The 25,711-nt window shown below is 47.2% G+C and overlaps 1 protein-coding gene across 3 annotated transcripts in view; it reads right to left on the bottom strand.

Moving 5' to 3' along the window:
- Window positions 1-825: 825 nt before the first annotated feature.
- The window catches only part of WDR59 (WD repeat domain 59), a 49,184-nt gene continuing 24,298 nt past the window's right edge, over window positions 826-25,711 (bottom strand). For 2 of the 3 annotated variants that reach the window (XM_036390524.2, XM_036390527.2), the window contains exons 14-27: window positions 24,727-24,891; window positions 23,851-23,946; window positions 22,278-22,434; window positions 20,928-20,997; window positions 20,505-20,658; window positions 16,873-16,929; window positions 10,871-11,004; window positions 9,389-9,470; window positions 7,424-7,536; window positions 6,248-6,395; window positions 6,089-6,161; window positions 4,934-5,060; window positions 4,370-4,512; window positions 826-2,493 (exon numbers count right to left, since the gene is read on the bottom strand). In XM_036390524.2, the coding sequence (XP_036246417.1) occupies window positions 2,258-2,493; window positions 4,370-4,512; window positions 4,934-5,060; window positions 6,089-6,161; window positions 6,248-6,395; window positions 7,424-7,536; window positions 9,389-9,470; window positions 10,871-11,004; window positions 16,873-16,929; window positions 20,505-20,658; window positions 20,928-20,997; window positions 22,278-22,434; window positions 23,851-23,946; window positions 24,727-24,891 (1,755 nt within the window). In that variant the 3' untranslated portion in view covers window positions 826-2,257. The remainder of the gene's footprint in view (window positions 2,494-4,369; window positions 4,513-4,933; window positions 5,061-6,088; window positions 6,162-6,247; window positions 6,396-7,423; window positions 7,537-9,388; window positions 9,471-10,870; window positions 11,005-16,872; window positions 16,930-20,504; window positions 20,659-20,927; window positions 20,998-22,277; window positions 22,435-23,850; window positions 23,947-24,726; window positions 24,892-25,711) is intronic. The other variant, XM_036390526.2, reaches the window with a different exon arrangement.

Raw genomic sequence — 25,711 nt, 5'->3', positions numbered from 1 at the left:
CTCCAGGCAGGCGGAATAAGCCGGCTGTGTTTCCTTGCAATAGTCACTTCTGCACGGAGTGGGGCTGCTCCCAAAGGAACCACCAGACATGCTGCAGGGTGTGAGAGAAATGCCGGCAGCATCCGGGAAGAATTCCACCTACCTGTGCAGGGCTGCACAAACACCACGGCAAGGGCTTTTCCGCCTTCCTCTGAAGTGCCGGCGTGCTCCGCCTCGGGGGCATTCACATACTACGGAGATGGACCGTAATGGACTGTAATAACACACTAAATACCACGATTTGTCGGTCCGTCACCTTTAAATAACAAATCTCCTTTCCCTTCCAAGCTACAGGAGCACTCGAGCATGGAAATGAGAATACTTCCCAGCTGAGTGGCTGTCACGGAGGGAGGAGGAGGGCGGGAGCGCTCCCCGGCAGCTCCGGGCCAGGAGCGCCCCGGCCCCGGGGCTGCGGCGGCGCCGGCAGGACCCCGGTGCCCCCGCCCGCTTTCCCGGGGGGCAGACGCTGCCCAGGGCCTCCCCAGACTGCAGCACGTGGGCTTGGGTTTGCCGGCAGCTCAGACGCCGCCCGGCTTCGCTTTCCCAAGAGGAGCCTCACAACCGCGGGCAGTTCCCAGGCTGGTGTGGCAGGTGCCAGCACATCGTCCCTGCCAGCGCTGGGGGACAGATCTTTGGGGGCTCTGCTGCTACCGAGCCCCTGCTTTGGGGCGCAGGGAGAGAGCCATGGGTGCAACACTCACCACCCACTGGGAGGGAGAGCTGCTGGAGGCTCCCCACACAGAGAGAGAGCCATCAGAGCAACACCACATTCTATCAGAACAGCACTTAAAAAAATAATTTTAATGTTTTAATTGGTTAAGATACATCATCTGTTTTTTCCACAGCAGGATCCCACTGCCTGAGCTAGCACAGAGTTTGGGAAGGGCAATGGCACGTGGCCCCACTCAGCAGGCAAGCGTGGGAGAAGGGATCAGTGCCAGTACAGGTGGGGGTAGCTCCAGCTGGCTCATCCCTGGCACACATTAACCCAAATCCAAAGCTCAGGCTGAAGCCAGCCCTGGAGAGGCACAGGCTGCACATTCCAGGTGTGCACACACTGCACAGCAGCATCCCTGCACTGGGAGTAGCCTGCAGGCACAGCCCCAAACAGACAGATCCATCAGTACATTCTCCAGTTGATGCTCCACAGTTAAACCTATTGCCTCCATGGATTCCACCATTCTTCCAAGCCCCCTTTTTCCCTAGAAACTGCTGCCTCCCTGTTGAAGAGCCTCATCACTCCAGCAGCAGCAAATCTCAAATTAACTCTAATTTTCCCCATAGAGCTTGGAAACAGCCAAAAGGAGCTGTATTGAGTAAGTGTCCTCTTTGTGTGCTCTCAGTGAAGGAGCAAAGGCTTTCTAAAACACCACAACTAAAAGACAGTGTGGATCCCAAACTCAAAAGGCAGATGCCTTTCCCAGTGACCAGGAAGTATCACCACTAAGACAGGGACAAATTAAAGTGCATTTTATCACCTGGTCAGAGCAGGAGATGGAGACACTTTAAAGCCTAACAGTACTAAAACTGCTGGAAGCAACTAATCCCAGGGACCTTGGGTGCTTATCTGGGCTTTTCACAGGTACCGACTAGTGAGCAGAAATTATTTAAGATGTAATCCTGAAAAATGCCATTTCCTTTCCTTGCTTTGTGGGGAAATCTAAACGATGTAAACAGCCATTCAAAATAAGGACCCTGCTGCTTCCAGGGAAACTCTGAGCACAGTTCCATGGACTATTTCCTCTTCAAGCACCACTTACAACTCACCTTCAGAGGTTACTGCTGCTTGAGAATTATTTCTGCTTTGTGTAAAACAATTGTTTTGCTCAGTTTGAGCCCCTGTAAGGAGGTACCTGGAAAAGACTCTACATTGCTGAAGTGTTTTTGGCTCTGCCAGGTGGGCCCCTTCCAGGGGAGCTTTCAAAAACCTCTTCATCCCAAACTAAGGAATATTCATACACCCTTCTGCAGGAGAGAGCAATTTTTCTGGTCTGGCATCCATTGCCAGCAATGGACACAGGGAATTTGGTCAAATTGGTCAGAAAGCAACCTGGGAAGCATAGGACTAATGGAAGAACTTGTAAACATCACCACAGCACACCACCAGGACGTCCTGCTCCAGCTCCTTGCGGCGACCTCCTCCAGACAGAGCGGAGCAGAGCTGACTCAGCATGGCTTGGGAATTAAATATTCAATCAGTGCCCGCTGTCCCCAGTGCTCAGAAGGTGCTCTCGAGCAGGCAGTGGCACCCACAGCCCGTGGGACAGACCTCCTGGGTGCGGAACCACTCCATCATGTGGCTGGTGTGGCCGCCGTGGCCGCAGGTGAGGCAGAAGTTGGAGGAGCCGCGCACGGCCACGTGGCAGATGGCGCACTGGAAGGTGAAGCCCTTGCAGACGGCGCACTGGGTGCCGCGCACCTCGCTGCGGCAGTGGCTGCAGTACACGCCAAACTCTGCCAGGGGAACACACACACACACACACGCAGAGGGGGACAGTCAGTGCTGGAATCGCAGACAAACAATCCTGCAAACAGCCCCTTACACTGCCTCAAAGCTCCACCAGGATGGGAGGGTGTTCAGAGATCTTGGTTTGTTCTCCACATGTGATTAAAGGAATGTGCAACTGGAGCACTGAGGCACTGACTGGCCCACCAATTCCCCTGATGGCTACAGCTGTCTGCTGGAAATGTGAGGTGGATTTCAAGCCTTGGAGACACTGACTCATGAAGGCTTCCTGCTGGTCTCATCCACCTCTTAGCACTAAGAAGTGTCACTAAGCAAGCAAGAACAGCCTCCATTTCTCATCAGAGAGTCCACCTGATGCTCCTGCATCAGACTGTCAGCCATGGAGGAGCAAAGGCAGTGGATTAAGTCACCTGTTTTCACTCCAATTACTCCCCAGAAGTTGTCTCAGGGTGACAAAGTGAGACTACTGCTGTTTCTCTGGCATCCTTCACCTGTTTTTCTCCCCCCCCGGTTAAGCACATCTGTTTTTGTAGGTCTGTGAAGAAGACAATTTGGTAGCTGTCCTTAACCTGGGCATCTATGCTGCTGAAAGTATTTTGGGAGGAAAGTTCTCTTTACCTATTTGCTGGCTAGCTCACCTAGTTAGAGATCTTGCAATTTTAACATAAGGACACTTTGGCCCAGGATCAGAGATGAAGACAGGGCATCTCAGAGGAATAAAGGTCATTCATCAGCACAGAGCTGAGCATTGCTGGCATGGCAGTATGTGAATTTTTCAGCTTTCCTGGAGAGATATTACAGTCTACAAAGCCCTTGAACCAACACCTGCAATCTCACCTCCACCCAGAACTGTGAAGAAGTCAAACCCATTTACTGGCAGAGCTGGCCTCTGTCAGAGGTTAAATGCCACATTTGCTGTGACATTTCAGTAACCAATGGACACTTCATCCATGTAGCAGGATGCTCTGCCTAAGCAGGAATAAAACAGCTTGGATTCTGCCTTACTTGCAAGCTGTCAGTGATGGATTGAGCAGGAGGGGGGGTGGGCTGCTGTTCTTAGCGTTGAAGAATGCTGAAACCAGCTTGATCACACTACCCCAAATTATACCCATCGCATGGATAGGTAAGGCAAATGCTGGCATCAACAGGGATGTGAAAACCCTGGCAGGGAAGGGAGAGGCAGATGTTTACAGAAGAAGAAACCATAGAGCTGATAGCGTCTTACTCAAAAATAAAGCACGTTCTGTTGAGCAGGCAGGACAACATTTTATCTAAAATTGTGTGACTGACAGTCAATCACTCCATACCATAAAGACCAGTTCCATTTTTAAATGGTGAAAAATTTTAAGACACCTCCCTTAGGTGTGTGTGAAGATCCTTACCTTGGGTGGGGACACCCCTCAATGTCACTCCTCAAAGCTGAGTGAGAGAGATTTGCCCATGGTCATTGCTATGGATGGACATCAATGTCTACCTGATAATTTTTAAGCTAACTTTGATATTATTTATTTAATAACCAGTGCATTGTATTTCTAGTTTTCATTTTCTATACTGTGTGGTAAATAACTCTGATTAAGGTCTTTTTAGTCAAATGATTATCATTATATTCATCAATTTAAATAAACCCTTCATATTTTATTCATATTAAATAATTGGTCTGCCATCATTAATTCTGTGGAACAATTTGTACCAAGGTTCAATTATACCTATATAGCCACTTTAAACCCTTGTGACTCGCTTGGGTGGATCTCTGATAAACTTTGTCCATTCCATTCATGACACATCCTGCCCTGCAGATTGCACGTTCCTAAGCTCCCCAGGCAGAGCTGTGGCTCTGCCTGAACAACTGGACCAGACACTCACCAATTCCCTTGTGGGGATCAGGAGGACACGAGACAAACTTCAGAACCTCAGCCCGCTTCTCTCGCAGGCCCCAGCGATAAAGGATTTCTCCATAGCACTTCTTAAAGTCATCAAATTGCTGAGTGTTGGCAGGATCCAGCAGCCTAGAGGAACAAACAGGTCTGTAACTGGTTGACTCTCAGACTTGGGTTGCAATCCTCTTTCCTGCAATGGCTACGCAACCAGCTCACATTGCTGGAAATGCAGCAGGGCACTTCCCACGGGTTGCTGAAATATCGCTGAACACAAACTGCTCTGGCCTTGATTTGTTCTACACTCCAGGGTGCACACTCCATGGGTGGACTGTCCTTTGGGACACCCACCATGGCCTCTTAGGGATGCATCATGTGTAATCCCAGCAGCACTGATCTGCAGGACGAAGCTTCTTCAAGTAATTGTGTGAATGACAAGGTCTATGGGCAGGTGTGGTACTGCACAGCACCAAGAGACCTGGCCATGGAGCTCCACGTGACTGAGACACAAGTAAGGCATCTCTGAGTACCCACAAGGCATGTGATAACCTACCTTTTGTTTTTCTCATGCTGGTCCTTCTCCCTCTCCCGAGGATCAGGATACGTTAGGTTTCCATAGCGGAAGTCATCCGGAGAAGACTCGCACCAGGGAGTGGAGGTCTGCTCTGTGTCTTTGTTTGCTGCAAACACCAAGAGGCTGTGAGTGCATCTCCCCCCTCCAAACTGCAATCAGGAAGGGACATGAAAGACCACAGGTTTGCACCCCCGTGTTTCAGTCCTATCTCTGTCCTACCACCCTCTGCATTCCAGCAAACACTGCCCCGCCTCCAAGAACTACGTGCCAGCCTCTGCTTGCCAAGTGCTTCTACTACACTTCCAGTGAAAGGACTTAATGGGCATCACCAGGCAGAGAAATCTGCTGTGGAGGAATCCCTTTTGCCTTCAGCTTTAGACAAAAGGTAACCAGGCAATCAATCCCATGGAGTTTGCTTGGGAACAGTTTCCTGGGCGGACGTGGGTTCCTCTTTCCTAGACAGGGAGGACTCTCATCACCAGGACTGTGTTACGTAAAGGGGCCTCTGCATGCAAGGTACAGCCCTGGGGGCAGGGAGATGACTGCTAATAACTGCTACAAAAGATTCTCCACTTCCCTAACCCCCATCCTCTCCTCTTCCCCATGCCTTGATACCACACTGAAAAGTTACAGCTGTGGTGTTAACAGGGCTGATGCTGCCCCAGGCCGTGTGTATCACTAGGAATCTGCCAAAAGTTTCCACTCTGACACCACAGCCCCCTTTGTCACACTGAAAAACCTCTGTGGATATTCAGAGCACCGAGAACCCAGTCTTTCCAACTGCTGCATTTCTTCCAGTGAGAGAAGAAAGCCCAGCACTGCTTTTACTCCAAATGCTGTGGAATTAGCCAGCTGATGACATTTTGGGTCCATTTTTGGTAGATACATTGAATGAAGTATCTACTGAAGTCAGAAGGTGCAGGACTGCAGGAGCCTTGACACAGATACTGCAAGGCCTGCTCACTTCCAGCCATGGAGTCACACCATCCTGGCCAAACCCCACAGAGTTGCTCTGGCAGAGCACATCTACAGTCACAGCCAGTACTAACTCCCTCTTTTCCCCACCACAGGAGCCATCTAAAACCTTGGCTGGAAGGGTGAGAGATTCCTTTATTGACTAGCCAGGTCTCATACCTATGCTCCAGCCTCCAGTGCCAATCCCAGGATCTGACATGCTGGAACAGGAGCCAGAGGAAGTAAAGCTGGGCTGTTGGGGGGGAAAGGAGAATAAATCATGTCATCTATGTGAGAGATGTTCAAAGATATCAAATGGGAAAGAAATGGTGACCGTACGTATCGGCTGTGGGAGGCCAGGTTGGAGGCACGCTGAGGAAAGGGGACACAAGAGTTGGGGCACCCCTGGAGCCTGGACTGGGCTTCAAACACACTGCAGAGCATGGCCAGGGTCTGGACATCGTGGAGCTGTGAGTAATGAGCCAGCCTGGGAAATGAAAAAGACAGTGAGTGTGAGACTGGGCAGAATTCAGTAGCAAAACCATTGAGACTCCAGGGCAGCTAATTTCAAGCCTGTTGCACACACGGGTTTGGGTGTTCATGACTGCCCACAGGAGACATGTGCACTGAAGGACTGGGGACTGGGTTGGCTTTTCTGTCACACCTTTGAGGAGCCAAGTTCTGCTTCTGAAAACGCTCACACCCTAACTGGTGGGAGAAAGATGGGAGCTCTGGGAATTCAGCAGTACTTGGGCTCTGCTGCAGTGCTGGAGCCATTAGACTCACTCCCAGCCACAACATCTTTTTTACAAAGGCCTCTGGGTGCAAGCGTCCTGCACCTGGATCACAAGGCAAAAGGCTGCTGCAGGCTTTCTAAAAGGCTTTCTAGAAGTTTCCAGTTTGCTCTGAAGGCTGAGAGTGATAAAGAACAACAACCTATGCTGTGCTCCCACTGCTGCCACGCAGCAGGAGAGAGCTCAGCCAAGCAATGGCATGGAAAGCACAGCACACAAATCCTGCACTTCCAAATAGCATGGATCAACAAATAATATCAGTCATGGATTATGTAACTCCTGAGCAGATTCACATGGAAAACATTTGTAGCTAACACTTGGCTTTGTGGCCACTGGAACACTTCCCAATAAAGCAAACAGGAAAACAGAAGGTGAAAAAAAAGTGCTGCACCAACAGGCTCATTTAGTGGGGAGCAGGAAACCCGAATCTCCAAGTCAAGCATTGTGGGCATGGAAAGCAGAGCTCCACCTGTGTCTGGCTATTGCTCAATGCTGGCCAAGAAAGACCTGAGTGATAGGTGGAAGGTCAAGAGCTGTCTCCCTGTATGCCAGAAACACATTTGGAGTTTCCCTTTGTGATGCATCACAGGCTTGAGACAGGAAAAAAGTCCATGCTGTGGCACTACCCCAAACCTGAAATGACCCCTTACACATAGATAGTTATGGAGGGCTCTGCTTCAGCAACCATTCCCCAACCCCTCCCCAGCATTCAGACACGTACAAGGACTCCAGTAATTGACGTCCAAATGGATGTTGTGCCCAAGGTATCTCTAAATCTGGGTCAGACTTCGGTCCAAGACAGAGATCAGTGGCTACCATGGCCAGTGACCAAACCTGGCAGACAGGAAGGAAAAGCAGCAAAGCTACAATTAGGATTAACCACACTCCCAGGGCATAGGTGTGCACAAATTCACACACAGACAGACAGATAATAATGGAGCTTGTCTGTTTGTTTTGTTTTTTTTTTTTCCCCCTGACAGCAGGGAACAGTTTCGGTCTCTGTGTCACGATTAATGCAGAGAATAACACAAAACCAAAGCTTTCCCTGTCCCACTCGCTTTGTGTTTGGGTTAAATGCAAAAGCAGAACAGTCTATAGTCTATTAGTGTATTTTATAGTCACTAGCCTCAAAAAGGTTTAGATTTACTACAGTTCTTGGGTTCAGAGATGTCTGGTGGCAGAAAGTTTACTGGTAAATCATTATTTGCATGAGAAGTACTCTTTCATTAGTGGTATCACTGAGTGCTATTCTCCTAATGCAGCCTGGCACAGACAGAACAGTTTGATTTTTCTGTTTCAGAAGATTAACCACTTCACGTGAAATTTCTCCTTCATTTATCATCCTCTATTTTGAAAACAGTTCCATCTTGTCAGTCTCTATACCACTGATCTATTTTTTTTTCTGCTGTGCCTTTACAAATGGGACAGTTAGAATATTCCAGGGAAAAGGAAAGCTCCTGGTTTAGTATGAAAAATAAAGCAGGAAAGGAAAAAGAGTATGGTGCCAAAAAGACAGCAGAAATCAGAGAACTGGCAACGTGGACAATAAAGAAAAACCAAATGCACCAAGTACAAAGAACAAACAGCCAGAAAAAGCAGTCCCAAAGCTGCTCACTGTGAAATCAGAGAGCAACAGAAGAGAAACCGAAACAAGGACTGGGCTGAGTAAGAGAGTGCACAAAAAGCAAACAGGAAAGATGGCACTTCCTACACTGCTACAGAGCACATCAAACCTGTGAGTTGCAAGTCAAGCCTGTATGTCTGCTGTGAGCTGCACTACAGGCTAGAGTTACATGGGACAGGGAAAACCAAGCAAGAAACAGAGTTATCTCAGAGAATCTTGCTGAAGTTACTCCACCCAAACTCTGGTCCAATGTGGACAAACCAGACAGCAAGAGAAGAACAGACAAAGGGGAACTAGACCTACTTTCTCTCTGCTGGTGTTGCAGAACCCACCAAGAAGCAAGACAACAGCCTGAGTCAGCTTCTCCTTAGATCAGGTAAGCCTGTGCATATTGCCTATCCAGCTCCAGGAAGAGCCAAATGCTGAGGAGATGTGCACAGCTCCTGTGGCACTGCCAACTCCCATCTCTTTCAGGTGTTTCCATGTCCTGTCAAATGTTCTGCTGTTGCAATGCGCTAATCACAGGGAAAAGCATGGGCCACAACAGCCATTTTTCTCCTATTTTCAGCTGAAGGCAAATAGCCAGCCCCATTTTGGGGCCTCTGGGCCCAGGCTCTCTTGGGAGAAGATAGCTGAAGTTAGCATCCAGTGCCAGCAGAATGCCAAACAATGGGAACAATTACATAAGTACGAAAAAAATTACGGATCAAAATGCTGACAGCAGCTAGGCAACTCTGTGCACAGTTACTCCATTTGATGACTCAAAAGCAGGCTGCATTCCTCACTTTGCCTACAGGAATTTCCTGAAAAATGTGTTTCACTCAGTATGGCAAAGGGCATAAAAGAATCTGTGTGCAGCCCTGGGAAGGAATCTCTCAATGCCCAGAATCAGAGAGGTAGGGACCAACTTGGTGGCCTTTCCACAGGCCAGGTTCACCACCCAGGGAGTCCCTGACAGAGCTGCTGAACCCCAGTGGCCTTTGGGTGCTGGTGACAGCACAAGCCATTGGAGGGTGGCACAGCATGCTGAGGAAGAGGAAGAGGTCGGGTTCCATGGCATACCTGCACGAGATCCCTCCGGCCCACGGCCAAGGCTGAGGCTGCATTCTTCTGGCAAGTCTCCTGGATGTTATTCACATTCAGTCTGAAAAGAAAGGAGGTAACTCAGCTCTGATTGGCACATTACCTACAAAGGTGGGGAGGAAAGGGGGGAAGGGGGAACATGGCTCTGGCAGCAGTGGGCAGCCCAGATCTCCCAGTCAATATGAGCCTCTTTGCATGGCCAGGTTCCCATCTCATCCTTCTCTGTTATTCAGGGATCACTGCCATCCTCCTACCAATATTCATTTTTCCTAATACACCACACATCAAGTCCAGCTCCACACTAGCTGGAATTGATGCTAAGCAACACCATTTCCAAGAGGATATCAGACCAAACTTCTGCTGAGGTATCATGAAGTCCAGAATCATTCTTGTCCCCTAAAAGCTGGTGCCATTGGCTACATGGTCCTGCTCCCATTCAATCCATCAGTCTGCTCTGCCTGACTCAGAGGGAGACAGGGGCATACTGGGAAGAACCAGGCTGGCTGGGGGATAACACACCCACTGTGTGAAGCCTTGACAGGCTGGCAGGGTGGGCTGAGGAAGCCCACGTGTGCTTTTCTGCCTGTCATCAGAAATCTTCCCAACACTTCAACTGCTTGAGATTTTTACAGTACATGGAAAAGGGTCAGGCTGTTTACACAAGATGTCCTAAGAAGAAAGGTCCAACAGGTTTTGTAAAGAATATTCTTTTTAATAACATAGAAAGGGAGAGAAAGAAGGGTTTTTTTCCTCTCTTTCTTTCCTCATAAAGGAAACCTGCTTCTTCCCTGAATGTCCATAGATTGGAAATTCTGCTAAGGACCAGCCAGTATTACCAAAGCTAAGAAAAAAAAAATTCAGGAACGAGGTTTTGTAACCATGTGATTTACAAAGTCTGGAAAAAGGAAGCCCTTTGTTAGAAAAAACAAAAAAACACCAAAACCAGCAAAAACACAAAAATGCCCACAGAACTCCATCCTTTCTAATAACACAGAACAACCTGCACAACAGACCTGATATGTAAAACCAAGACTCCAAGTGGGAACATATTAAATACTTCTGAAATTAAAAAGCTTTATAAGCTATTAATAGTTTTACAGCCATTTACTGAGATTTTTAAGCCTGTGCATTTAACATGAGATTTGAAAAAGAATTTCTACTGATAATTTCTCTTTTTAGCAGGTGAAAATCGCAACCTGTAAAATTTGCAGTGATGATGCTGATTCAAACTCTGCTGACCACATCTCATCACAAATTTCTTCCCTCACACTTTTCAGATTTACAGGAGACAGGTGCCCTCTCACAGGCAGAGGGCTACCAAAAAAAGCAGTGAGACAAGAACAGAAGAAGAAGGTAGGGAAACATTCACAGATCCATGCTGACTGATGTCAGGATTAAAGCACAGCAATGCCAAAGACAGCTACTTTCATTTGGAAAAGGATGAAGCCCACAGGTACTCACATGTAGAGCTCTCCCAGCAGCTTGTGGACAGGCAGCAAACAAGAAATATCTTGGATGATAACTTTCCCAGCAGCTTTGATGGGTCGGTTGTTGGTATCTGTCCCCTCTCGTTTGCTTTTCCACCTCCTTGATTTCTGCAGAACCAATGGCAATGTGTTACTGGGGAAGAGGACAGCAGGCTGCTTGGGACAGGGAACAAAGCACTAGGGTCAGGAATAATGCAAGCAGCACCCAAACCTGCCTTTCAGAAGGCTCTGTGTTACCCTGGAAAACATCCATGACATGCCCAGGAGAACAAGCATCTCCATCTGTAGGAAGTGAAAAGCAGGTCAAGGCAGCGAGCTCAAGGTCAAACTCACTCAAAAAGTATTTTGTGAGTTTCCCTGTGAAAGCCAATAATAGAATAAATCAGCATCGGGATGCCAATCAAACCTGGGCAAGTTTGGCAGGAGGACCATTCAATTCTCATTCTCTGGGAACCCTTTGCAGATAAACCACTGCTGACTCCAGCCAGCGTCAGCACAGAGACATGCTGGAGGCAGCTGCTGCTCGCCCTTTGCCTCAGGGCAAGCCCACAGCTCCAGACTGTCTCTAGGTCTGCCCTCTCAGGGTGAGAACAGCCCTGTTCAGTGCCAGCACAGGGCTCCCACGTCCTGCTTTATCAACAAACAACTCACCACAGATGATAAAGCAGGGCCCAAGTTTTCCTAGCAAGGATCCCTTGCTCACAGCTACTTACAGCTGGCTCAGGACATAAGAGGGGGGAGAAGAAAGGAGAGGAACCAACAGGAGGGAACAGAAACAAGAAGCCAAGATTCCCAAATACTCCCTGTAACAGATACAGAGGCCATCTTAAAGCCAAGCTGCATAAAGCCACCTTGGCTGTGTGAAACACCAGAGTATCTGTCTGGTATCCTGACCTCTTCCAGCTCCTTGCTCTAGGAGAGTGAGGAGGAGGGATGAGAGGAATCGTGGCAGCACGACAGGCAGAAGGCACTGGAGCTCTACTGAAGGAAGTGCTGGCTGCTAGGCAGGGTTCCAGTGCTTTGCAATGCTGCTCTCCTATGGTGCCTTCCCTCACTGCTACACGAGCCGACAGACCAACCCAGTCATGCTGACTTAGGGAGCCTCTCCTGGGACACTCATGCTGGGCCTTCCCACACATCTCATCAAAGCATAACAGCCCCTCTCTCAAGGGGCCAGCAAGGCAGCCCTGTGCTGATTGTTCTGCAAGGCAAACACAGCTTACACAGGCTCACATTGGTGCTCCTAAAGAGCAGACTGGGATATGGGAAAGGCAGGACTTGGATCTGCAAGCAGGATCACCTTTACTGTGGGTGTGAGGCCAGCTCTAGGATGGCTGAGTGCCAAACGGCTTTTGACCATGACCATGCAGTCCTGTGAGAACCTGGGCAGGCTTATCAGACACAAAATGTCCTTTAAAAACTACTCGTGACCTTAAGAAATGCCACTGCCTACCTGGGCCAAGCTTAGGCCAGCGTGCTGAGGAGGTCTTGCCATGCTTGAGCACACTACTAACACATGCCACAAGAAACAAAAAGGATGAGCTCCTGAAACTTTTCTGAATGCTGCACAGCTGAGGATCAGAGGGTGCAGCTTGACAGTACGTGAAGAAGGCATTTCAGCCTCAAAGGAGGCGAAGGTAGGTTTTTCCAGGGATGCTGATGTTACAAAGCATCACCATTCCCCCAGTCTTCCACCACCCCCGAGTAAAGAGGAGCAGAGCTTGCATGGTGCCCAACATTCAGAGGGGTGAAACACTGGTAGAAACAAGGCTGTCAGCATCCAGTGCTCTGGAAAAGCTGACTGACTAGTTCTCTGCCACATCTGTTCAAATCCTAATTAATCCAAGAGGAATCTGCCTGCAGTATTTATCTGTCCCCTGAAGGTAAAGAGCACTGTGCAGTGCAAGGTGGCTAGAATGGGGTCAGGTGAGAGACCCACCTCTCTTCAGTCCATCAGTTCCTAATCAAGGCACAGTCTGGATCGGCTCTGCCTCTCTTGATGTTGGGCAAGCTAATCCTGTTTTGATAACACCTAGAGGTTTAGCTGCCAATCCCATGCTGAAGGATGTGGGCTGTACTACAAGAAGGTTCCCAAGTAACAGTGGCACTTGAGTGCCTCATTCTTTCTCAGGACAGCAAATGTTGTCTCCCAGGTGCAGTGAGGAGCTGCTGAGGCTACCAAAATCAATATATGAGTGAAGCTTGGGAGCCCAGCACAATGACATGCCAGGAGGAAAGAGCTCAGGCACTACCCTGGAAGGGCTACCAGGCTTCTCACAGCAAAAGCTGTTATTTGTGCTGTCTCTGAGCAGGTGTTTGAGCCCAGGCTTGCAGACACAGACCCACGTTCCGCAGGGCTATCAACAAGAGTTTCTAGAGCTTGGTAGGTAATTTGGAGAGCAACTTGCCACCTTCTGGCCATTTGTAAGCCAGCTGCCCCCAGGACTCAGTCGATGGAGAGCTCTCTCTGCCCAGTCTTTTGAAACAGATTCAACCTGCTCCTGCCCCCTGCAAGAGCAGACTGAAGAAGCCTCCCAATAGGCATTTCAAGACTACAAACATGGACAACACATATCATTTTCCACAGGCAATTGGGTCTTTTTTTTTTTTTGGAGGAGAATGACAACAAATGAAGATGAGAATGAAAAAGAGCTCTCATGAATGGTTTCCACTGCTTGCTTTTAGCATATCACCATACAAATGGAAACACTAAATGTACCAGAAACCCCTGAGAACTTGGACTCAAACCAAAATTGTCCTGTTTTCTTCCTTTTAACTCTGCTTGTTTACTGGCAAAAAAGGAAACCCTAATTCTTTACTGGTGCAGCTCCAGGAATGGAATTAGTCAATGGCCACAGGCCCTGCCTGTACTACACTTCCATGCCCACCACTTCCAGCCCCTAAAGCTGTAACAGAAAAAAATCATAAAGCTACATGTAGAGTCACCATGAAAAAAGCCTGGGTTTTTTGCAAGTGTGGTTTATCTCAGCTACAGCAAGTAAGAGTTAAAAAAACCCCACAATCAGAAGTATGGGAACCATCACAGATGGGATGAAGTTCATCACCATTGACAGTAGAAGTTCTGCTTTGAATCCAGTAATTGCTGGTGTTAATTACAGGAGTAGCTCTCCACCAGGTGGCATTTGAGTGCATTTAACAGGGATTATCAGAGACAAAGAAAGCTTTAGGTTGGGTTTATCTGGCCAAGGTCCACCTCCCTCCTGTTTCACCTCTTCTCCCAGGAGAAGCTCCCACTATGGTGTAATCAAAAGGTGTCACCAAGGCTCAGGGGGATTAGGGTAGAGCAGAAAACACATCTCTTCCTAGGGGCTGGAGCACAGGTCAGGATGGGGAGCAGGGAACATAACAGCTGGAGCTGAAGCAGGAATCAACATGCACCAAGCTAGCTGCTGGCAGCTGAAGGACAAAGGCACAGGTCTTCTGCACTGCCCACAACATTTCTAGCTCTTTCTGAAGCCTAGAATCCATGCCAAGGAGAACTGCATCTACCTCAGCTGCTCCTCAGTTTAATGAGGGGAAGATACCAAAGAAAATAGCTACAGTGATAAGTAAATTAAGACTCATCAGTTCCTCAGAGCACGAGAAGGAAAGAAACCAGAGCATTTATGGCAATCATGGGTTGGAGGTGACAGCAGGGAACAGCACTGGATAATGACTAAAAAAGCCAGCCTGCACCTGCACTACTATACCCAAGGCTGTAATTTGCTGCAATCTGAGGTGATAACGATGGCAGTAAATGGGTTACATGTAGAAACAGATAGCCCAAGAATAAGCCACCAACTGCTTTGTAGCAACCACCATCATCACTGCATACTCAGCAGCAGGAGTTGCAAAATGCTGCCCGCTTGGAAAGGATGCTGAACACTTGGGTGTGTGTGCCTTTGGATCCTGCTGAGGCAGGCAGGGCTTTAAGTAGGATCCTGAAATGTAAAATGCCTGTTTCACATCAGCATATGCAAAATTTCAGGGTTTGTGGTATAAACTGGCGTTAGTAAGGCAAAGGTAAAGGTTGTGAACAGAAAAGAACAGACTCAATGCCAAGAGATTAAGCTGCAATAAGACATGTACAAAATAGTTAAACCTGCTCAAGTCAGGTTCAAGCTGTTTCTCATTTTTTTTTTTTAATAAAATGCAAAAATTGCTTCCTCCCTGTAGAATGCTATGCTCCTTTATTCTGAACAACTGCCTACAGATTAACTCCCCCGTGTGGCTCACGCAGCACTGCCTGGATTTTCTCTTCAAAATAATCAACATTTACTATTTCCAGCATCTCCCACAGTATCAGGCACCTGCCATAAAGGTGCTAAAAAAATCCAAGGCCCTTTTGAATCAAGTGCCCCACAGCAGGAATATTTCTTTATAGCTTCCATCAATCAATAGCTGGCACCTGCCCTGAAGCATGGGCACTTCAGAGGAGGAGGCTAGAAAGAGGAATTATTGCTTCTTGTAAACTTGCTAAACTCTTGCTTCCTCAAACACCTTGAGCAGTGCTGAGCTCCTCTGCCAGAAGGAAGGCATTGGAACCTATGCCTCTCCTTGTGTAAGCCTGTGTCTTCACCTTAGGCACTGCTGCCCCCTTCAGAGAGTCAGTTTAGCCTCTTTCAAAGGTTATCCACAAATACAATCAATCCTTCAAGGCTTGGACTAACCCCTGTATCTCTTTTAAATATGCATTACTGAAAATTATAACTTAATCACATCACTACTTGCTCTTCCTTCCAGGACAGTAGTAAGGGAATTAAACCATAGCCTTTGTGTTCTGCAATTTACCACTCAAGATGGCAAGTTCATTGCTTGATTTTCTTTCTTTCAGTCTACTCCTGATTCAAGACAGAACTTCATTTCTTGCCTCTGCTGCTCACAAGGCTCTTTGCAAAAAGCCTTGATGGAGTCAAGTAAATTACTTCTGGTTTCTTTCACCTATTATTTGCTAGTACAGTCTTAGAACTCTTGCAATTAGGAAAACTTGATCCTATTATACCAAGTTAAATCAGGTGTTACAGAATTCTATTTTATTCCCTGCTGTCTTATGAAGACATAGCATGAAGGACAGCAGCTGTGAAAAAACAGTTGTCTATGCAGACATTAAGACAAACAGACTTAAAGAGATCATCTTTAAATTGAAATGGAATTTTCTGAGCTTCGTCTATGCTTGGAAGATGAGTGATGAAATAGTAATTGCCCACATGTACAGCACAGCTTGAGCAATCCTGATATCATCAAGAAGATGATATCATGAATGATGTTGGAGCCTGAGGGACACGTGGACCTGACAATCAGAAAACAACTGTCAAAGCAGACTTGGCAGGGCAGGTGCCAGGAGGAGGGAGTACCTGCCAGGGTGGTTGAAGTGCAACCACTCTGAATGAATGCAGTGGTGCAACTCCAAGGGCTGGGAGAAGATCACAAGTTAAGAAGAAATTGTATTTTTCCAGGAAATAGGACTGTGTGATGGATTGCACTGAGAAGTGGCAGTTCATGTTAATGAGATGACAGATTGTTAGAAACTCAACCAGTTTGCTTCTTCCACAGCTCTTAAGTGATCTTCCCTCCCTCTCCAGCAAGGCTTTGTCTTTACAGAAATTATGTGTTCTAATGTCAGTCTCATCAGTTGGTTGATGACATATAATAATCACTCAGCTCCTCTACAGTGCACTCTGTATCTTAGAGGTTGATCTTTACTTACACTTCAAATTACTCCTTGGCATCCTTTCCTGACCACAAGGCCAGGTGAAACAGGCATCCTGTAGGTCAGTAACTGCACCTTGCAAACTGCTGTCTGCTCCTGCCCATTTACACGTTCATCTGCTCTTGTGAAGCCCTAGCCCTGCGTGGAGTGCCAGTCCCCCAGCTCTGTGCAGGTTACTCAAAGGCAGGCAGGTGGCATTTTATTCTTGGGCCCTTGGGCAGAAGACAGGGTCATATCAAGGACAGAATTAGCACAGCACACAGTACCGGGAAGTCGTTAATTGCTTGTATGGACCAACGGCGCCGGGCAGAGCGAGGAGACATCTGTACGCGAAAACATTATACCCAGGAGGAGGAAGAGAGACACCAAGAAAGTTAAAGACAAAGGTAAATAAACTGAAATGAAACGTGCCCTGAACCAGCAGAGTAAAAGATACTGTTCCCAATGGCTCTGGTACACAGTGAACATTGCAAACCACTTTCACCCTCACACAATTGTACAGAGCATTACCTATGGCTCTGGCAGAGCAAGGGCTGCTGTGGCTGTGCCCAACACCAGCCTCTATGGAAGACTTTGGCAAACACAAATCTGAATAAAGTCTTCCACATGGAGTTGTACTACTGCAAGAAGTACTGAACTGCTTCGTGTGACCTTGTTCATACCATGAATTGAGCAGAGGACAACACCCAAGCACCCCACATGCCTGAACTCCAAAGTTTTAATCCTCTTGCCTGAAGAGGAAGGCAGCTAAGTGTAAACTGCATCATTTTTAGCACAGCTGTCCAGTGCCATGGCACAGATATCTGCAGGAAGCTAAACAGACACCCCTGCTTACTCAGATTCCCTTTAACATCCAGCATCCTCCAGAACTTCATTCATTGGAACTTGCTGTAACTGTTCACTTTCATTTTAAACAATAAAAACCATATGTCAGGATATTAGAAGGGATGTAGAGACACTGCTACTTGGCAGGGCCATGTGGATATTGTCATAATGGGTTGAGAAACTCATTCAGATTGAGTGAGCAATCAAATTCACTGACTATCTATGCCAAATAGCTCCAAAGGAGGCTTTCATTAGGAACTTGAAGATATTGCAATAGGTACTCACACAGTATTACAGCAACAGCAAATGGAATCTTTCAAAGCACATTAGTGTACACTCACTTGAAAAAAAGTTTTGTGTACAGATCTCTAGGAGTCAATAAAAGGGGATATTTGGGTCAGGTACAATGTATTTTGCATTTGTTTTCAGTTGATGATAGACAGTCAGGACCATCAACCATGCCTTCAGCCTCTACATCCCCTTGCACCTCACTGCTGGGAGAGCTCTACAGCCAGGAAGCCAAGGCTGGCTGCAGGGCCCCATGGAAAAAGAGAGGAGAAGGCTGCAGCCACGTGCTACAGGTTCCTCCAGCAGGCCTCACAGAGAAGGAGAAAAGGGTTAGTTGAAGGAAATTCAGTACAGTGGAAAAGCAGCAAAACTAAGCTCAGTCCCCCCACCAGTTCCCTGATGGGAAGCATAAGGACACCCCTGTCACCATGCCCAGGTACAGCAAGGCTGAGCAGCCCCCAGGTCCCCACTGTCAGGACCCTCTAACTGCAGGGGTGGAAAAGAACTCCATGGCACCTTCTTTAAGAGACACTCAGGTTCAAAACACTGATGGCATTGCCACAGTACAGATAAAGCTCCTCCTTTCTGCTGACTACTGCTCTTCAGTGGGGTTTTTTTGAGGAGTGAAAAAGAGGGAGGAAGAAATGAGGAGTGTGCATGTGTGAATAAGAAGTGAGAAAGATATATATATATAGATATGTGTGTATGCACATATATATATACATATTTAAATGAGCACAGAAAGGCTCAGTGCCAGATTTAGCTTCATTTTGGCTTACTAAGGAGCTCTCTGCTGGAAATCAGCAGCTCCCCTGCCTTTATGGGAACATGACATCTTTCCTGTCTAGCAATGGGCAAATTCCATTTGTTTGCTAATGGTAGTGGATGCCAGTGGTTGCTACACTGGATTTAAATACTTGGTTATGGCTGATAAATTCAATTTTGGGAATGAGGTTGTCTGATATCACAGTTTGATGCACAAAATTTCAACTTTTATTTAATGTGAACATAAAATCCAAGCTTCAGAGCAAGGAGTTAACTAAACTCAGAGTCTGGGCTTTTTAAAACTGTCATAATGGAATAACAAAAATATGTAGCATTGATCTAACAGAGGCCATGACATCAACTCCTGAAGAATCAGAAAACCTTTGCTGAAGGGAGATACAGGCTTTTTGGGTTTGTTTTTTTTTAATGCTATTTCATCTGCAAGAACATTTGAACCAGCTCCCTGCTAGGGTTCTTACATTTATTCCAGCGTGCGAGGAGATAGCTCAGCAGGGGAAGGGGAACACAGGAATTTCCCTTGGCTTTCAGCAGACATGGCTGCACACATGCTTTGTTCTCTTCAATTCTTTTACCCTGTGACAAAAATCTTGTTGCCATCAATACAAGGGCTGGGGAGACAGGTCACATGAAATTGCACCAAGCTGGTTCCACATGTTATTTTTAGCCTTGTCTGTCATCTTAGAGAGGCTGTGTATGGGGACAAGCCTGCTGCAGAGGACAGAGGTAGCTCTTTAAATAAACTCTCCTACAAAGACCAGGACAGGCTGTAATTCTATTCTATAATTCCAGGCAGCACCATTTTCTCTTTTCATAAAAAAAAAAAAAAAAAAAAGCTTGTGTGGGAAAAAAAACCAGGATGGGGACTCAGAGTCTTCTGGGGTCTGTATGGAAGCAGAATTTGCACTGGGGACAGGGGCTCTCCCCACAGCTGGGAGGTGTAATGACATCATGTAAGCAGGACACAGTCCCAGAGACAGGGTAGGCTGTCACACCCAGCACCACTAGAAAAACAAGACTTGTCTTGGTGCCCAGGAAGGATGGGTGTTCTTTGATTTCCTCTGCTCCTGGGACACAAGCTCCCAGACCCTTCTGCCAGCAGGGTGCAGACAGCTTTTGGCTTTCCTGGGTTACCTGGAAGCTCTTCACTGCTGCAACAGATTCATGTCCTCTGCAGGGACAGTGAACAAACTACTCAATGCCCCAAATTCTGAGGCTCCCAGTGGAAGCTTACTGCATTTTTGCAAGCCACTTCACCCCCTGCTGAAGCACAGTTTGTTTCTAACGATCTACCTGGCCTACTGCTCTCACAGCATCTGCTCCAGGCACACCAGGCCCTCACAGCTGCTTTACAACTACCCTGCAGCCACCCTACAATTACAACAGGTCTTCCTCATCTACCATGTCCCAGAAGGAAACAATCCACTCTTCTCCAAAGCCTTGTAAACAGGAACAACAGCAAAACCTTCACCTTAACCAGAATTATGTGGATTGGAAGGTCTTCAGAGAATAATGTAGAAATTATTTTTGTTTAAAAAAAAAGGGGCACGTATCCCTGAAAGAGACACCTGAAATAGAAATAACCAACCACATCCCATAGTCCAGGAGAGATTGGCAGAAAGCTGCAGAGAGTCACAACCCTTTGCAGTTATATATATCAGGGAGTACCCAGAACAACAAGAGCTGCCTACATGCACCTATCTGAAGACTACAGCTTCTTAAAGGGTGAGATTTTAACCCTACATAATGCAAAGGGAGACAGTAAAATGCACTGAAGGGAACTAGAAGGTCAACACAGAGAAACAACAAAATAAGCAGGTCAAATGCTAGAGAGGATTGGTAGAGAAGTTACTAATAGGAGATAAATCCATTTGACAGAACTGCCTGTAAAAAGATGTCTTTTTGAGAGGAATATAAAGCCTGTTACTAGCAATGCTAAATGAAAGGAAAAGAGATCATGAAGGCTGAAGTGTTGGGAGCAGTGTTTTGGTGTGGTACTTACCCTTTCTTTGTAGTAGAAGGAGCTGATGGAGACTTGCTCCTTCTCACTGCGTGTTGGGCTCCCACTGTACAAGCGCAGGTTGCCTGGAGTCTCCGTGCGGATCTTCATTGGAGTAATGAGGCCACTGTGGTAGGCTGATAAAGCTGACAGAGACCTGGAAGGAAGGGAATACACTTCTAGGACCTTTTCCCACCAAAACACCCTGCAGCTCACACTGACATCTCCACCAACCCAAGCTGCCAGCAAAGGTGCCAGTGTCTGGAAAGAAATGTCTGCTGTAATCCTGTGGTGTAAGGGCCCAGGTGCTCTGCACGGAGGGCACAGCTAACACTGGAGGGGACAAGCTCCAATGTAGGACCTGGTATTTACCTGCTTTCCTGCCCATGACAGCAGCACACCTCAAACTCCACACAGGGCACTCACCTGGGTGTGGGCTCCATCGGGGACACGGCGCGGTGCATGGTCATGGGTCTTGTGAAATACACCAGGTAGCCTGAAGGGACAGGACATGGCATCAAGATCGTGCAACAAGGAGGAGATTACTCAGGGGTGGTTCAAATTAAATGACCAGATTTCCCTGTGTATCAGAGGCAGGGAGCTTGGTTCTTATCCACTGCCCTTACTAATTATAAACTAAAAGCAGACATTCTCTCAACCCAAATCAACTCCCTGCAAACCCACTACAAAGCATGGGGGTTTTAAGATGTTTCTCTCAAAAACATAACTTCAAGTGGCTTATAGCTGCTAGAGAAAAGACAGGAAAAGAAAATGAGCAAATGTATGCTTATGTTTAACTCTCCACCAGAACCTGCCAAACACTGTTACTCCAGAGGTGAGGTGATGTTTGGCAATGCAGAGAAACCACTGCAGCTTGTACAATTCTCTTCTTCAACAGGAGAGCCCCAGACATCCGAAACTAACTCCAAAACATTCTCTCACAAGCCTTATCCCATTTGGTAGCCTCTCAAGTGTCTTCAGCCACCTACTCTTGCAAGCATTTCAGGATTTAGCAGCCTTTACTGGGCCTATTCAATCAATATTATTCTGTTTTACTTTTACTTGGGAATTCCGGGAGGCCTGTATGGAAAGCAGCTTTCAAAACATGCTCAACACTGGGATGCAGTCAGGTTCAGAGAAGGCATGGGTGCATCTGAAACAGCCCAGTGGAACTTAACAGCTCTTACTCAGATCTTAACCTGGTTTTTAATGAACTTTACCCTCTATGTACTCTCCTGGAAACCTGGATGTGATTGTACCTCATCTCCCATTTAGGGGAAGTTTCGTAATGACCTTGGGAAAGCTATTTTGGACAAGTGAAAGAGTGTAGAATGAGAAAAGAGTGGTTAGTAATGTGAATATGGCTTCAGCAAGGGGTAAATTCAACCCTAAATCACAGGAGTTTTGTGAAGACAGAGTGCCAGAATACACCCAGTAATGTGATGCTCGTAGCAGAGAACTAGGCAAGGAAAACAGCTATTCCCAGTGTTCTATAAAAAGATCTGTCAATGCTTCTGGCATGCCATAAGCCAAAGGTTATCTCTTCAGCTAGCCCTGCGTTTCCAAATCCTAAAGCCCTACATGCAACCCCAACTGCAAACAGTTGCTAACTAGTCTCACCTCTAAATTTACCACAGTATCACTACTTTAACACCATTCCTTACTCCTTGCATGGCAATGACCAAACCTCATCTTGTTCAGAGGCAAGTGCTCCCCAGACATCTAAAAGGACCATTCCTTGGGTACCTGTTTTAATGGATCAGTGACAGGGCTGACCTGCACCACAGAACCTGGCTCCAGAGGTCCGTGGGAATGGGATGTTTGAGTCCTGGTAGGAGCCATAGGCATTGGAGACCCGGGCAAACGTGGGCAAGGGGGGTGTCACGGAGTTGGACAGAGCGTAGGGATTGCTGGACGTGCTGTCCTCTTGGTTCTGAAACAGAAGGCACCCAAGGTCACACTCCTGCTGCCACAGGAGAGAAATCCAGCCAGAGATCAGAACATGGCAGTGCCAAGCAGCCTCACAGGAGGTGCTCATCCTTTGAGCCAGAGCAGACCAAGCTCAGAGCACAGTTGCTGCTTACACTGCAGAGGCACTTGCAGGCACATTTGCCTTTGAGGAAAAAGCTTCTCTGGCTGCTTGTCCAGAGACTTCTCTCCCACCATAATCATGTTGAAATGCAGAGCTTAACTTGGGGAGGAACAGGAGGAAACTATACAGAAAATCTGACCTCCAAACTCTGGATATGACTTGCAGGACAGCTAGTTGAGCTGAACATGATACCTCAATGATGCACAAAATCTCCTTGAGTGGGAGTACCACACAACTGTGGGGTGTCAAACACAGGTTGGGAGTCTTCAAGTGAGAAAGGCAGGTGGTGTGAGTTACTGGGGTCCTCAGGACTATCCATAGGAATTTTGGCAGAAATCTGCAGAATTCTGCATTTATTTAGTAAATAATACTACAACTTCAGTCTAAAGGAATTCTTTGAAAGCAGTGGTGCCTCGAGTCATCAGATTTCCATACAGCAGAGAAAGTTCCCATTCTTACAATATTACTGCTGCAACCAAGCAGAATAAGCCTTCACATGTGAAAAAAACACCCCAGCCCTTTATTTGTCATGAATAAACAAAACCTCTCAGAAAAGAAACCTGAGGAGACTCTCCCATCTTTTCCTGAATGCTAAAAACACCCACTCCAGTACACTTCACCCACACAAAGACCTAATACCTGACACTGGGATGCTGAGTAGATATCACAGATCTCACAGCTAAGAGCAGAGTGTGACTTGGATTTATCTGCAGTATCATCCCTACAAAACCTCAGCAGAAGGCTGCAGAAAAAAACAGATTTTCACAGTTTGGGGTTTTTTTCAAGGAAGAAAACAAAAACCCTAGAATAGGACTAGAAGGACCTTTGACTTTGAACTGAGGAGGTGAAGACATCGGCCACTGCCTTTCAGACAAGAATGACTCCATCAACAACCTGAGGCCTCTTACCTTCTCTCACAGATGATAACCATGCCCTAGCAGTCAGTGAAATATATTCTGAGCTGGGAAGCTCCCATGCACCACTAAGATTCTCCAATCTCCAGTCACTCCTGGTAACCTGGATATCAGAGTTCCCCAAAGCAAACCTTCAGGGCCTCATTTGTGGAAAACAAAACACATCTAATCATCCACCCAGCTCTCCTCAACATTAACCAGAAGTGCTCACACAAATGTAATGGCCAGTCACAGGGGTCTATTTACACATCTAACGAGGCCAGACTCTCACTGCAGAGTCAGAAGTGTGGGACATGGGAAAAGACAACAAACTAGGGCAGAGAGCCCATGCAGCTCTCCATACCACAACAGACTCCAGCCAGGAGACCAGCTGACGCAGGCAAGGCTCCAGGCAGCTCTGGTTCCGCTTCACTTTCTGCAGGGAAGTGTCTTTCAGTATCTGGAATACATACAAGACACAGCTTTATTCACGGTTACCTCCACACTATGCCCACATCCTTTTTGTCTGCAGAGCAGCTTAGATGCCAGAACAGGTCACAGACATCCCCTAATGTCTACTGGAGCCACTGGTGTCCTGTCTGCTCTGAGGAATAGCTGTGTGCTTTGATCAGAGCACTGAGGTTCACCTAACAGCACACTGAGCCAGGACTTAGGCTTCAATATTACTGCAGCCCATATGTTTCATACCAGTTTGTGGCAAACTGGATCAGGTTTTTTCAGGAAGAAACCCAAACTGATCCATCGATGTGTTGCTGGGGAAAAGATTTCATTAGCAATAGTATTTGCTACACCAGATGATCAAACACCTGGTCTGCATTAGCAGGGCCTGTGTAAAAAAATCCCCTCATTTCTAAAGCAGCTTGTGTAGTAGAGCAGTAAGCAACATCCTAGCTCAAAAATAGTATCACTCTGCAGGTGGATGCTTAGCTGGTCATTTTGTCTATTATTGGGTTGAGGGCAACAGCATGAAGGATGTTAGGGATCCTCAGGCAATACACATCACATGGGAACACAGCAGCAATGAAGAAGCAGTGGAAAAAGGCAAACACTGGGCTGAGCACCAACAAAAACCTCATCCTATGGGCTTCACAATTTACCAGTTCAACAAGACCTGTGGTATGCCTTCAGCAAAGTCTGATGTTTAGTTATATCTCGAAAATCCAGACGTCAAGTATCCATCATTTGTACTTTATAAAGACACTCTCTACTCCTTACACACCTTCAGCAGCTTTGCCTTCATGGAAGCTGTGATGGAAGTTGGGTTGATGAACTGGAAGGATGGTGCAGCATTATTGGGATACTGGACAGGGAACATCACCAGCATCCTGACTCTGTGGTTGCCGCAGTGCACCGACACCGTACAGCTGCGACTCACTGCGTCCATCTGTGAGGAAAAGCAATTGGTCTCTAGTTAGATCTCCCAGGACTTTTACACTTACAGTGGCTTCAACTCATGCTGAGGGACTGATTCCTCTGCACATAAGATGAAGTCATGCTGTTCTCAAGGACAGGGAACAGAGTGACAGCAAAAAGCCCCAGGCAGATGGGGACAGGCTCAGCTTGCACCAGCAGACTGATATTCCACCATCCAGAGACTGTGGCCAGCCCAGGTAGCACAAGAAAGGGGCTCTGCTCCCAACAGCCACTGCACCCCAGCCCACTTCACTTGGCCATGGAGAGCTCCTGGCCCAGTGCAGCAGTAACAGGCAGCAGAAAACTACATCAGGATCACACCATGAGCTGTGAAACCACAGGGGTGGGGAAAGGAGACAGGCAGCTGCCTCGAGCCTCCCAGCCCAGTCCAGGGCTGTGCCTCCAGTCAGCTTCCATGCACAGAGGAGAGTTTGGAGTGCAAGAAAGGGGGCAAAACTGAGGGACAGATCTCAGCAGATGGGATTCAGAACCAGTTGAAATGAGATGAACTGCATGGAACAAGTCACGTTCCACTCTGCAGTCTAGGCAGAGAAGAAAACACCATCCAGCCTTTTCAAGATCAGCCAGTGCACTTACTGTGCTGAAACATTTCTCTCACACCACTGTCTGGGATTATCCTCTTTCTTACTACCCCTGGCCAAGAGGATCTCGACAGCCCAGAATAAAACTTGTTTACAGACAGCAGTCACTGCAGCAAAGAAGGTTCCCCTCTAAAGGCTCCAATAAGCCAGCCTGCCCACATCCCCTCCTAACAAGCCAGCAAAAGAAAG

This window comes from Molothrus ater, chromosome 12, assembly GCF_012460135.2.
Source record: "Molothrus ater isolate BHLD 08-10-18 breed brown headed cowbird chromosome 12, BPBGC_Mater_1.1, whole genome shotgun sequence".
NCBI lineage: Eukaryota > Metazoa > Chordata > Aves > Passeriformes > Icteridae > Molothrus > Molothrus ater.
This window is presented reverse-complemented; position numbering and strand designations above follow the sequence as displayed.